The 13975-nt window shown below is 55.0% G+C and overlaps 1 protein-coding gene across 1 annotated transcript; it reads right to left on the reverse strand.

The window, feature by feature from the left end:
* Positions 1-6200: 6200 nt before the first annotated feature.
* Positions 6201-11364, reverse strand: LOC138113328 (maestro heat-like repeat-containing protein family member 7). Its single transcript, XM_069021484.1, has 15 exons — positions 11244-11364; positions 10928-10993; positions 10667-10815; positions 10336-10484; positions 9870-10017; positions 9437-9624; positions 9210-9347; positions 8818-8932; positions 8537-8674; positions 8152-8328; positions 7863-8018; positions 7602-7703; positions 7128-7230; positions 6807-6863; positions 6201-6518 (listed from the first exon to the last, which is right to left on the reverse strand). The coding sequence occupies exons 1-15, from the start codon at positions 11362-11364 to the stop codon at positions 6319-6321; spliced, it is 2007 nt and encodes a 668-aa protein (XP_068877585.1). The 3' UTR covers positions 6201-6318.
* Positions 11365-13975: the final 2611 nt, after the last annotated feature.

The following is a 13975-nucleotide window of genomic DNA, read 5'->3' on the forward strand; positions in this document are numbered from 1 at the left end:
TCTGCCAGTAGTCTAAACCATGTGATGCTGGAAAATCGCATTCTGCCGTCGTGTGGATTGGTCATCCACAAGGTCAGGGGTTGCAGCCATCTGGTTAGTTATTGTCTCCAAGATGGCTTGCAGTCATATTATCCACTTCAAATTACAGATAGGTTCTCTGGCCCGTGATACCAATTCACTAGGGTTCCATGTAGCCGGTCCATAATGTTGTATAATTCTCTCAGGTGGCCACTCATCATCTCCCCATCTTTGGGAGCTTCCCTTAGTTAGGGAGGTGTCAAGACACCATTTTTCTCTGACCAAATCCTCATATATTTTGACTCTGAGCCCCGTCCCGGCTTTGTGACAGCAAAAAGAACAGGGGCCTGATATAGCCTGTGTAACATATTCCTGACCAGTTTGGAGGCAACCGTCGGTAAGCATGTTGGCCACCAATCCAATGATGACCTTCCTTCCCACTTTTCGTCATCAACTGTTGGGTCAAAATATAACTTGTTCCCTGGACCTAACGGACCTCCAAAAATAGTTGCTTCACCATAAGAGTCACAATATTTGCATTTCCAAATTCCCGGGTGGGGTTTCCATCTGTAGTCACACCCCTGCTCTGTTTTGTTAGAGTCGGACCAGAACTCCTTGAAAAGGGTTCGAGTTCCATTCTGATGTTGCCACTTGCACTGATAATCATGGACAACATGTGTTTTACTTGTGAAATTGTCTCGGGGGCAACTTAAAAATAGGTGGTCAAAGAACAGATTCCTCCCCACGGCTTTACAGCCTTCGAAATCCCTTTGGTAACTGTGGTAGGGACACCTTACCCAACTACCACTGGTGAGCTTAACATGTGTTTGATTCTATCTACCTTGGTATTTGGAACAATCATAAGGAGGGCAATCCTAGAGGTCCAACAATCAAAACCCAAAGTCCTTTCACAAACACTTTCTCCCACTCGAACCCCATGTCCTTATGTCCGATTACGGCAGTAGATGCCTTTCCCGGAAAGGCGTAATCGCCAATGATTGAGGTCCAGAAGCCTGTTCCTCTGTGTACATGGCTTCGTTCACTGACACACCACTTAGGTGATAATGGTTGGGCTATCTGTCACGGCCCAATCTTTGGCTCTGCCTGGGCTCCTGCAGACCCAGGAGTTGCTGAGGTTAAAGGTGGTTGCCACTGTTTCCCCTAAGGATACAAATCTATTTTCCCAGGTCACAATTTGATCCCAATGATAACACAAAATTAAAAATACCAACAGTAGTCTCATTGTTTTAGTCCTTTCTGTCCTCCACAAAGGTTGGTTCCTCAGCCCAGGCACCGTGGATAGTATCCTTTTCTGAAGGGGCTGTTGCGGTAAACAGGCAGGTTCAGGCATGCAGGGTCTGCAAGATAAAATCCTGTACCATCTAGTTATTCTTGCAAATAACATTTTGTTGTGGGGACATATTCCCTTCTTTTTTTGCCCGGGTCTTGTGATCAGAATGGCGTTGTCCTTTCCTACTGCTATTACCTCAGCCGGTTCAGGAGGGCCATTAGGCCCTTGGACCCGTATTTTAATTCCATCATTCAAGCTGGTAGATCCAAACCCTCTGTCTCCACGAATGGTGGTGACTTGAGGTGGATCCCCTTTTTTCACAATTTTCCTGTCTCCAATTGTCCTTTTACAGTGTTTCCAGATCCTGATGACTATGCCCGTTGACAGGGGTGCTTTAAAGAACACAGACACCAAGAGAAAGAATGGTCCTATTTACTATGAACAGTAAGGAGACACAACAGTAAAATGATACATTTTATAGAACAGTAAGTTTACTACGTGCTTGGCTTTAGTGACAAGCAAAAACAAGCAAGGTAATGCACCTAAGTATTACTATACGAGAGAAAGGAGAGAGAGTTAGAAAGATGCATCACCAATTGCCTAAATACTTTACCATCACCCAGAGTCCACAGTCGCTGGGGAGCCCTGTTTCGCAGCAAGGATCTGGAGAACCCTTCCCAGCAATTGGGAAAATCCTACACGCTGCATCCACCCGTAGGTGAGATTTCAGGTTTGCCCAAAACGGCGTCCGGCTTTTAAAGGCACAACTCAGCAAGTCAAAGTGACTACATTTTTAGCACAGAAGCACCTGGATCTGATGGCAGACTTCACAACCAGCCAGGGCCACAACTTGGCCAGAACTCAGACCTGGGCAGGGAGGGTTTTCCCCTCCAATACCCTACAAACAACCCTCTAGTCATGTCAGTTGGAAAAGTTTCTTAAAAGGATACATTTCTCGCTCATAACTACACAAGGTTACGTGAAAGTTTCTAAAGCAGCCTCTTTGGTGTTAAACACCTAGCATTAAGAGTCCTTCTCATCTCTTTTTAGCTAAATAATACGGATGGTGTTAGTTACAGAGTGCCCAGCATCCGTCTTGTAACTCAACTCTGGCAGAACAAGGTGACTGACTGCCTGGGGGCTGCTTATGGCCTCTGACACCCAGTTCCTCAGGGCTTCCCACCACCCCAGCCCCTCAGGGGCCTCCTGTTCCCTCGTAGCCTCCAGCCACCCACTCCCTCACACATCCCCTCGTGCCTTCCTGTGGCTGTTGCCGAGGTGGACATAAAAGCCACACCAGTCGTAATCCATAGTCGAGAAAGGTAGAAAGATTTTTTATTTTCTCTACTGCTGTCCTTACACCTCTTCACAGTGGCTGTGGCCTAATTTAAGATTGGCTGCTTAGCAAACAATGACAAGGCTGCCTAACAAACAATGACCATTCAGGCAGTAAACAATCAGCTATACAAGCAAAAGTATCGTTGCTTCATATTGTCCACAAGGCCTTCCTTGTACACTCTCAGTGTCCCACAAGAAGAACATCCTCCCCTCATGTCCAGGACCATCTTCTCTTATTAATTATCTTCTTGGCCTTCTCTGTGGGTTTTTCTAAAGCTGCAAAATTTCACTGTAATATTCTCATGGGTAAACTCGGACTGGTTTCAGGTCTGACTCTGTGAGATTGTCAGTCCAGCTGTCAATCTCCTCAGGTCCCCCTTTTTTGAATTACAAAGGCAGCGCTTATGCACTTTTGCAGGGCCCTTTGCAAAAAAAGACAATAAACACGGCACACTGAGCAGGATGCAAAAAAATAACCCATAGGATCAGGCATCTGGTTTTGAGCCGATTTTTGACCCATCCTGCAATTTGCCAATTGCCAAACTACCTATTGAGCCAATCAGATTCTGATTCTTCCCGCAATTTTGACACGCTTGTTTGTAATTCCTTAATGTGGGCATGAATAGATTTTGAATGATCAGACAAATTCATACAACACATTCCATCGAAATCCTCACATCCATGTCCATGGTGCTAGTAACAAAAAATCAATGGCAGCTCTATTTTGCAGTGTAGCATGCCTTACTGAACCAACACCTGTTAATAATCCAGCTAAAGCAAGCAAAGTGGCATTAGTCTGCCAAGCTAACCAACATCCTAACTTGTTTAACAGTCCCAGTGCTTTAGCAGATGCTATTTGAGGAGAAAAGAAGGAAACAGCCCATCAAGTATCTGATGGCCAAAATTTGGTGGTGTCATTGCAATCAGGGGCAAATGCATGGATGCTGTGTTTTCCCCTCCATGGTTTATGCTGTTAAATCATGGATGTGTCAGGTGTTAACAGTGAGAGTCGTCCTAAGTTGCAAGGACCTCCCCTGATATGGGATGGAATTGCAGCCCATGCTCGGTCTCCGCAAATAAAAAACACCCCTGGGGGCAAAGCTAGAGGAACAGTAGTAGAGTGTGAAATATGTGGTGAACTATAATTGCACCAGGCACTTTCATTTGCAGATATGGGTTGGTTAGGAGAAACATCCCATACTTTGGACTGATCAGACCCAGAATAATTAAACTTAACACAAAAAGTCCGTTTTCACAGATCCTAAAAGCTCTATTTCTTGTGGCTCAAGAGTTGCAGGGGCAAGGTACAAAACCCACTGATCCCAAGCATCAGCCTGATTGTGTGATTGTAAAAGCTTGCAAACTGTCCTAGGCTTTGGCCGGTCCTCTACTGGCAAGCCAACAAGGCAGGTAGAAAAAGGACTGTCAGGAGCAGCAGTGGCTAAGCACGGAGTATCTTGCCCTGTCACATTGGCCAGGGTAACCCACACGTTGGTTCTTGGCTGACTGACAGGCCAAGCAGAAACAGCAGGCACTAAGCTCAGCAAAACTGACAAGGACCATACTGGCACCTGCATTTTTCTGTTATTCGTTGACATTTGCACTCCAGTGCATCCCAGTGCAAGCCAACACCCCTGGATCGCAGGGATATACAGTGCAATAGAGTCCTCCTTGGTCACCGGTGCTCGATGCTCTCTCTGGTCGGAGGTAGCCCGAACCACGCTGCCAAGGTCATCAGCCTGTGTTGCTGTTACCCTCAGCATCTGGCCGAACAGGCAGTGGGATATTCTGCTGCAAATCGGGACACACACACCTTGCTGGCACCCACCGTGCTCCAGTACCTGTGGAAACACAAGCAAATCCACGCCCCCACATGACAAGGTCCCAGGGGCCTTCCCACTGGCTGGTAAGCAAATTCCTTACCCATACTTTAGCTCGAGGCAAATGTATTTCACTGGTGGACTGCAAGGAATAAAAATGATTTAAAATGGAGGGATTGTTTGAATCAGACGGTATTGCCAAGTGATTTATGGTATTTACAGCTTTCAAAAGTTGGGACTGTGGGGTTTCCCCTTCCATTCTCCCTTTTTGTTTTCCTAAAACAGTTTTAAGTGTGTGATGAGCACATTCAACAACAGCTTGACCAGTGGGAGAAGGAGGAATACCAAATTTGTGAGAGATGCCCCACAAACGTAAGAAATTCCTAACTTTCTGAGAGGCGTAGGCCGGCCCATTGTCAGTTTTCACGCAGGCAGGGACGCCTAAAGCACCAAAGGCTTCCTGCCAGGGCAAAATTACATCACGGGCCTTTTCTCCAGCATGAGCAGAAGCCCATAGAACAGAGGAAAAGGTGTCAATGGATACATGTACATATTTAAAATGACCAGATTCTGAAATGTGTGTAACATCAGTCTGACAAAGCTGTAGGGCCAAAAGACCACAGGTTCACACCTGAAACCAGTCCGAGTTTACCCATGAGAATATTACAGTGAAATTTTGCAGCTTTAGAAAAACCCACAGAGAAGGCCAAGAAGATAATTAATAAGAGAAGATGTCCTGGACATGAGGGGAGGATGTTCTTCTTGTGGGACACTGAGAGTGTACAAGGAAGAACTTGTGGATAATATGTAGCAACGATACTTTTGCTTGTATAGCTGATTGTTTACTGCCTGAATGGTCATTGTTTGTTAGGCAGCCTTGTCATTGTTTGCTAAGCAGCCAATCTTAAATTAGGCCACAGCCACTGTGAAGAGGTGTAAGGACAGCAGTAGAGAAAATAAAAAATCTTTCTACCTTTCTCGACTATGGATTACGACTGGTGTGGCTTTTATGTCCGCCTCGGCAACAGCCACATGTGGTGACCCCGAGACGTGATTCAAAGAGCCTGCCTGGAGAGCAGAAAGCCTGCGTGGAGAGCAGGGGACGTGGATTCAACGGGAAGGAGAGTAGCAAAGAGAGCTACCAAGATCTAGATCGGACTGCAACCTTTTAAAGGTGAGCCCGTTGATAACAAAATGGGAGCAGATGCATCCCAAGAGGATGACTAGTGTGGCTTTTATGTTTGCCTCAACAACAGCGACACCTTCCCACTGCCTTGTCCCTTCAGGGCCTCCGCAGCACCTCATCCCTTCACGGCCTCCCACCGCCCCGTCCCTTCAGGGTCTCCCCCAGCCCAGCCAACCTGCCCGGCAGCGGCACAGCCCCGACAGAGCTCCAGAGGAGCTGGGTCAAGAGGCACCTCGGAGCCCTCAGCAATCCAGCCAGCAACACGCAAGCAGGAGGACACAGATGGTGGTTCCTGCCTGGGACAGGGCTTGTGGCCATCTCCAGGCACCAGTCCCACAGGGATCCCCGCAGCTCCGGCCCCTGCCCACCCGCTCTGTCGGCAGCGTTAAGGCTCCAGCACAACCACCAAAGGCCAAGGGGCTTTTCTGGCCATTTTCCCTTCCATGCTGCAGGCCTGGGCAACTTGCTGAGCACAAGCAGCTTTTTTCCCTCTTCCCCTACGTCCTGCGGACACCGGGCACCAAAAGAAAGCTCCTGGGAGTCTGTGTATTGTAACACATTCTATATTTACATGCTAAGAAAAACGAAAAGAAGAAAAGAACAATCTTCAAGAAAAGAAAAATCCCTGAAGGCTCAGGTGGCCCCGCCAGACAGAACCTCCCAGATCAGCTCTCCGCAGAGCTCCAGCAGTGCAGCCAGCCACAGCCCCACAGACGAGGCCGTGTCTTGCATGCCCTGCGGAGTCGATCTCGGAGCTTCGGGAAGATGGAGTACGGAGCGCTCTTTGCTGCTCTGAGGACGTACAATGTTTGAGCTGCCAGCCTTGAGACAGCAGGGCTGATGTCATCTGTCATGTCTTCAAGGGCTGGAAGAGAGAGGAACAGAGCCACGGTCAGAGCCCAGATCTGTGGGGACACGAGGAAGTGCCCCTGGCCAGGGCCATCCCACCCACTCTTGCCATGGCCAGGAGGGAGCAGGAGCCAACGGGAACAGCCGGAAGGTGCTGGCCACCGATCCCCACATGTCCCTGAAACCTCTCTGTGCTCTGCCCACGCCGCCCCTCGTCCGCACAGGGAGCAGAGCCCTCCGCAGCCGGGCAGGGATTGCAGCTCCCCCCGCCAGCCCCCGCTGACAGCCCGCTGCCCTCACTCACCCTCACAGATGAGCTGGAGCTCTTCCTTCTGCCGCCTCAGGTGCCGCCCGGCGATCCCTGGGAACACAGAGCCTGTCACGGCCCCAAGCAGCACAACTGCCCCACACGGGCGCTGCCAGCCCTGTGGCCACACGCCCTCCTCCCCGGCGGGGCTCAGCCCGGGCCCCTGCCGCATCCTGACGCCCGAGGGCACGGCTGCGGGAGGGCGGCAGCACCCACGGCCCCGGGCCCGGCTCCCGCTGCAGCCGGGGCAGCAGCCGGGCTGGGGCCGAGCTGCGGCGGGGCGGGGAGGCAGGGAGGGGCCCCGGCCTCGGGGCTCACCAATGAACCTGACGGCCGCCTCTCGTAGGGCCGTCTGTGGGCTCCGCAGGTACGGCAGGGCCCGGCGCAGGTGCTCGGCCGCTCGGCTCCTGTCCTCTGCCAGCTGCAGAGAGGGCACGGAGGGAAGGCTTGGCGCGGGCTCTGCCCCTCGGCCGGGCGCTCCCTGCGCCCAGCACTGGCTTCCCCTGCCCGCACAGCCCCGAGGCCCGGCCGGCCGCCCCTTTGGAGGGGGCAGAGGGCCGGGTGCTGCCGGGGGAGCCGCAGTTTTACCCCGCCCCACAGCCCAGCTGGGTCGGCGCTCCATGGGCACCCACCCGGCTCGGGGCCAGAGAAGCCTGGGGAAGAGCTCCTGGGGAAGGGAGCAGCGTGTGGGGCGCAGGCTGGAGCCCCTGGGTGCAGCACTGGGCAGGGCCACAGCTGCCAGCCCCACACACGGGGCCCCGGGGGCTTCTCCAGGCTGCGGCTGGGGCTTACCAGGCCCTCGCCAAACCTCCATGTCTGATCCAGCTGCAGCATCTGTTCAAGATCCCTCCTCTTCAGGAATCTGGCAGCACAAAGCAGCGTTTCCCGAGAAACCTGGAGAGCAGCAGAGAGCCAGAGGTGGCACCAGAGCCCAGGGCACAGGACCAGCATCCCTGTGCCAAGGCCAGGGGGAAGCTGCAGTCCACGAGGCGCCAGAGCAGGAGGCAGCCGAGCCTGCTCCCAGGCTGCCACCAGCAGCCCATGAGCCCTTACCTCTGCCACGCGCTGGCTCTCATCATGGCAGTGAAAAGAGAGTGGGAGCAGGCTCTGGCGCACGTGTGACTTGAGGGCCTTTTTTCTCTTTCGCATTATTAAATCCATCACTTCTCGGAAGACATACATGGAGCACATCTGCACCTGGCTATCATCCTGTATAAAAGGAAGAAGCAAGGGCCTCAGCATCGGCTGCTCCAGGCCCACCTGGGCACAGGCCTGAAAATCCACAGGGCACAAAGTGTCCGGACAGCACCCAGTGGCCGTGGCTGGGGGCACAGAGCCTTACGTTGTCAAAGAGTGGCACAAGAGGCTCAGCCAACTGCAGGGCGACGCGGCCGGGTAGCGGGTGGGCATTAGCCAAGAACAAACGGCTGAGTACAATGATGCTCATCCTAACCACACCGCTATCATTTTTCCGCACGAACTCCACGAGGCTTTCAGTCAGGCTCCACATTTTTTCAGCCTGCATGGAACACAAGTCTGGGCAACCCCACCCTGCTGCCGCCGGGCCCAGATGCCAAAGGCCTGTCCCGAAACACGCGGTCAGCTGAGGTGGGAGGGAGGAGAGCTGGGAGCAGCTGCCTCAGCTGCTGAAGCCCAGCCAAGCCCAAGGGGCTGCGTTCCCCAGCCCCATGCTGCCAGTGGATCTTCAGCCACTGCTCCCTTCTCACCAGCGAGGGATCATTGCTGAGCACCATGAGGCCACTGAGCGCCAGGCGACGCCTCTCCCTGCACTCGCTCCGCAGGTTCTTTAACATGATCTCCAGGATGCTGTCACCGCATTTACTCAAGTCCAGACACTCCAGGACCTGAAAGGCACAGGGCAGTGACAGGGGACCCGGGTGGCAGGAGCCCAGAAGTGCACAGGGCTTGGCCCAAGCAGCAGCATCGGGCACGGGCACTGTCCCAGGCGGCTGCAGCTGCAAGAGGCAGCGCTGGCCATCAGGCTCACCTCAACGAAGAAGGCCAGCGTGAGCAGATACCAGCGTGACCGCCTCCTCCTGAGCAGCCCGAGCAGGTGCAAGGCGATGCGGGAACACAAGTGGGGCAAGCCACTGCGCATCTCCCTGGCAGGGGGAAAAAGGCACCAAGACCCTGAGCTGGACGGGCAGACCTCTCCCAGGACTGACTCACAGAGGTCTGATCTCTCCCCAGCACCCTGCGAGGGGACGTGGGCCCTTTGGGAGGCGGCCGCTCCTGGGCACCCTCCTCTCCCAGCCTTTTGCAGTCTGCTCGGCCATCCCTCGGTGACAAGGCCCCCTCGCCCACAACCACGGGGACTGTGTGGGGCACGCCGGGCACAGGGCACAAATGCCAGGGGCGGCGGGGAGGAGGGCGTCTCACCTGGCCAGCAGACCCACTGCATAGTGCTGTGTGTCAGGACAGAGCAGTGTGTCCCAGCCATGCTGGCGCTCCATGGCCACCACCACATCCTCATACTCCAGCCGACGGAGCAGGGCCTCCAGGGTCTGCACTACAAACCTGTGTGCAGAGCAAAGCCCAGGTCAGGCTGAGAGCACTGGCTCCTGCTCTGGGGACATGGGAGGGACAGGATGACTGGGATGGAGCACCTGTTGGGATTGGTGGGAAGGCGGTGTTCCTTCCGGCATGCTCTCCAGAAAGTATTAACCTTCTGTGGCATCTGTTCTGTGCTGAAGAACACTTGGAAGAGCAGATGCACAAAGAGACGAGGGAAATACAACATCGCTTCTTGTGGCCAGCAGGGCCCCTGGAGGATCTTCCACATCACCAGAGTTGCCTGCAAAGGACAAATCCCCCTGAGACAGCACTCAGTGCCCAGGTGTCCCTGTGTCAGGGCCAGAGCATGGAAGGGAGAGGCCAGGGGAGATGCAGGGGGAGCACCGGGCCTGGTGCCTCTGAACCTGCCCCTAGCCCAGGTTTCAGCCCAGCGCCCGAGGCAGGGAGATGCAGGGTGGGAAGAGGATGGAGAGCTGCTGGAGAGGCGACCTGGAGGGTGAGCAAAGGCCAGTTCCAGAAACTCACAGCCAGGGCAAAGACATCCGTGTTGTCCCCATCGGAGGTGTGTGTGATGTGCTCTGGCCAGTTGCTCAGCACTTCGAGGAGTATCAGCACCACCAGCCTCGCAGTCCTTCTCGAGGACAAGATCGTGCTCCACATGGTTGTAGCAGCTCTGTGGGGTCAGAGCTTTTTGTAAGGGGGGTGTCCGCCACAGCACCGTGGCCTGGGCAGCTGCAGGGACCTGAGCTGGCTGTCAGCCCTGCCTCTGCCCACGGCCCCTCACTGGCAGCACGCAGGCAGCCCAGCCCTGTGGGGACAGGCCCCTGAGGGGCAGGGAGGGAGCATGGCAGCAGGCTCAGGGGCTGACATGCCAGGGCTGGGAAATGGAGGAGCCACAGGGCCCTTGAAGTCTCTGTCAGACACCTGGGACAGGCTCCACAGGGTGATGGGCTGGTGAGTCCTGAGCCCTCTGTGCACATGGGCCCCATACCTGTCACATGAAGGAGCCACACGCAGGAGAGTGATCACCACATCAGTGGGTTGTGCCTCTGTCAGCTCCAGAAGGGTATTGTCCAGCTTGTGCTCGCCAGACTCATTGGCCATGAGCCAGCGGTGGATGTACCTCACCATGGCGGGCACCTGGAGAAGGCACGGGGAGAGTTGGAAGCTGCCAGAGGGAGTAATGTCCCCAGCTTCTCCAGAGAGCTGCTTCCCTTCCCACCACACTGGGATGGCCTCAAAGGCTTAAAGTGACCAGCAGGCGTGGCTTGGGAGGCCATGCAGTTCCTGGGAGGATCGAACCCTGGCCACAGGCTGCTTACTTGCTCTGGACAGGGGACACCCTTATTCACAAGCAAATCCAGCATGGAGGTGCTGGCGTCAGTGTTGGAGATGTCCCCGTTTTCCACGGACCCAGTGCCCATGACGCTGGTCTCTTCCTGCCAAATGCACTTGATGAATTTGCAAATCATCAGCAGGAGAACGAAGGGCAGGAAGAGAGGGACGTTCCATGGAGAGCTCCAACGCGCTGCTCGGCTGAGCAGCGACAGCAGGCCCAGCCCAGGTGGGGATGGCTGCAGGTACCTGCGCTGCTCTGCTGAAGCGGCCACGGGCGGGGTCCTGCTCTTGTGTCTGGTCCGTGGCTGCATCTGGCAAAGAGCGAGCGCGGCCAGAGCTGAGGGGCTGCGGGAGAGGCCGGAGAACACAGCCCAGCCCTGCGCTCCCCAGGCAGGGACAGCCCCGGGATGCCAAGGGGATGGAGCACGGCTGCCGGGGGGGCAGCCCTGGACCCTGTTCCGTCCTGGCCCTGGGCATGTCCCCAGGGAATGGGATGGGCTGGGATGGGATGTGGTCAACCTGGCTGCAGGCACCAGCCCTGGGCCCAGCTCTGCCACTCACCATCCTGCAGCAGCTGGAACTGTTCCACTAGTCCAGACTCTTGAGCTGGGACAGCTCCAGGGCCTTCTTCCTCCTCCTTCACCCAGGCCAGCTTGGGCACCCTCAGGGGTCTCTGCTCCATGTCACAGACTGGATTCATGTCTACTTGCAGGACAGATGACTTGGAAAAGCTTCGAGTCAGCAAGTCCTGCAGTCGTGCCTTGAAGGCACCTGCGACAGAGAAGCCTCAGAAAGGCTACAGGACTGCAAGTCCTGCTCTCTGGTCTCGAGGGCTCCTGACACAATGACAGGAGACTCCTCGTCAAGGATTCAGGTCACCAAATCCCACGGTCTGGCCTCAAGGGCACCAGCCGCAGGGATGGGAGATGCCTCAGGAAAGCTCCGAGTCACCAAGTCCCGCAGTCCGGCCGCGAGGCCAGATGCAGGACTAACGCCTCGGAACAGCTGCGGGTCAGCAGCGAACGAGCTGGCTGTGCGGGGACTCCTCACAGCACCACTCACGCCCGTCCTGCCCCGTCGCGTGCACCGAGCACTGTGGCGTGGCCGCGTCGCCGCCAGCACCTATGTCAGCACGTGTCACAAAGGGCCCTGGGACACCCTGTCCTGTTGCATTCCATGGTGACCATTCCACACTGTGTCACAAAGGGCCCTTGGACACACTGGCACCCGCCCCTGGGACCACCCCCAGCCCACCCAAAGCGCCCCGGGTTGGAAGGAATCCCTTGGCCCGAGTGGCTGAGACAGCCTGGGACACACCAAGATCAGCCGAGTCCACAGGGCAGGACTCTCTCTGCTGCCTGGCCCACACACCCCAGCTCTGGGCTGGCCCTGGGCCAGGGCAGCTTCCAGCAAGCAAGAGACAAATGCATCCTGCCGAGAGTTGAAACACACCAGATAGGGAAGATGTGAAAAGTACGCGCGTAAAGGCCTTTTAATTCACAGCTCTCAAAGAGAGCTTTGGGGCTCGCAGCTGGACAGAGATGATCTCGCTCAGACCTCTGCTGAAAGGGGGGTAACACACTCTGCTGCAGGTGCTTGGGTTGGTCTCCGCAGGCCCAGGCCGATGCCAAACCGTCTCTTCACAGCCTTCTCCCTTCCCAAGTGCAACGGGCCTCAAGGACTGGAAGGAGCACAGGGAGCCCAAGGGAGACAGTTGCACCCACTTCACTGGGGGCACCTGGGCAAGCACTTTCCTTGAGAAGCAAGGCCCTCTCCTCCAAAGGGATTTCCCCCAAATCTGTCCATGTCCTGGGGAACAGCAACACACACTTAGGAAACCCTGGCAAGGCTGAATTACTTCTGGTCCTTTCAGAACAGGCCCTCCGGCTCGCTCTCATCTTCCCCCAGGTGTGGTCCCACGTGTCGGTTCAGGCGCGCAGCCCCGGGCCCCTACAAACACAAGCTGCCCGCTGCCTCTGCACCTGCCTCAACTCCTGCCTGCGGTCACAGCAGCAAAACCAGGCTGTTCCCAGCCAGAGAGCAGAGCCCTGTTCCCGCAGGAGGCTCTTGTGAGCGCCTTCCAGGACTCTCCGCTGTGCACGGAGCACTTCTCATGCCCGCTCTGAACACTCTTTGGACAACAGAGCACAAGCCGGCTGGCTCTGGGGTCAGCAGACCCCAAACACAGGCGCAGGAAGAAGCAGCGGCTGTTTTGCAGCCATGCCCAAGAGAGATGCGAAGGGTCCCCTCCCTCTGCTCTCGCTTGGTTGGGTTTCTGACTGGCTCTGAGGCAGGGGCTGCGATTCCTCCCGTGTGGGGACCAGAACCGCACCCAGGATCCAGGCACTGCCTGACAGCGCTCCAGACGCTGCGATGGTCGCGCCTCTGAGTCTCGGCCACTCTGCTGCTGCTGCTGCTTCATGTGCTTTTAGGCACAGCCAAAGCTCACTGTTAAGCCACGATGGTCCCTGGTTGTGCCCTCTTCCTGTCCCTGTGGAGATAACTATACGCGTTGAGGTGAAAGTTTCTAAAGCAGCCCATTTGGCGTTAAACACCTGGCATTAAGAGTCCTTGTCATCTCTTTGTAGCTTAATAATACTGATGGTGTTAGCCACGTAATGCCCAGGGTTTGACTTGTAGGCCAGCCCTGGTGAGGCCTGCTGCTCAGGCCTCAGCACATCAGTTGATCATCAGACTTAGAAGTTGTCAGACTGCCCCAACAACTGTTGCATATATGGTTAGTCCATCTTGAGGCAGAACTGCAAGCTGCATTCCCTGTATTGTGTGCTTGATTAAGCACACAATACAAGGAATGAAACAAGGAAGAAACAAAAAGGTAGCCGCTGCACAAAGGGAAAGGAGAAGGGCCCGTTTGAGCCACAGACTCCCTGGCGGCCACAAAAATATATCAGGTTCCCAACATTCCCATGTCTGCATTGGTACATGGGCTAATTTTCTTATCTCCCTAGTCACCTGTTTTCCTGCTTTTTGATTGTCATCAATTTGTAAGCAACAGCTGGATTGATTTTATTTCCTGCAAACTCCTCCTTCTGCCAGTAGTCTAAAACCATGCGATGCTGGAAAATCGCATTCTGCCGTCGTGTGGATTGGTCATCCACGAGGTCAAGGGTTGCAGCCATCTGGTTAGTTATTGTCTCCAAGATGGCTTGCAGTCATATTATCCACTTCAAATTACAGATAGGTTCTCTGGCCCGTGATACCAATTCACTAGGGTTCCATGTAGCCGGTCCATAATGTTGTATAATTCTCTCAGGTGGCCACTCATCATCTCC

Source organism: Aphelocoma coerulescens, chromosome 7 (assembly GCF_041296385.1).
Source record: "Aphelocoma coerulescens isolate FSJ_1873_10779 chromosome 7, UR_Acoe_1.0, whole genome shotgun sequence".
In the NCBI taxonomy this organism is placed as follows: domain Eukaryota; kingdom Metazoa; phylum Chordata; class Aves; order Passeriformes; family Corvidae; genus Aphelocoma; species Aphelocoma coerulescens.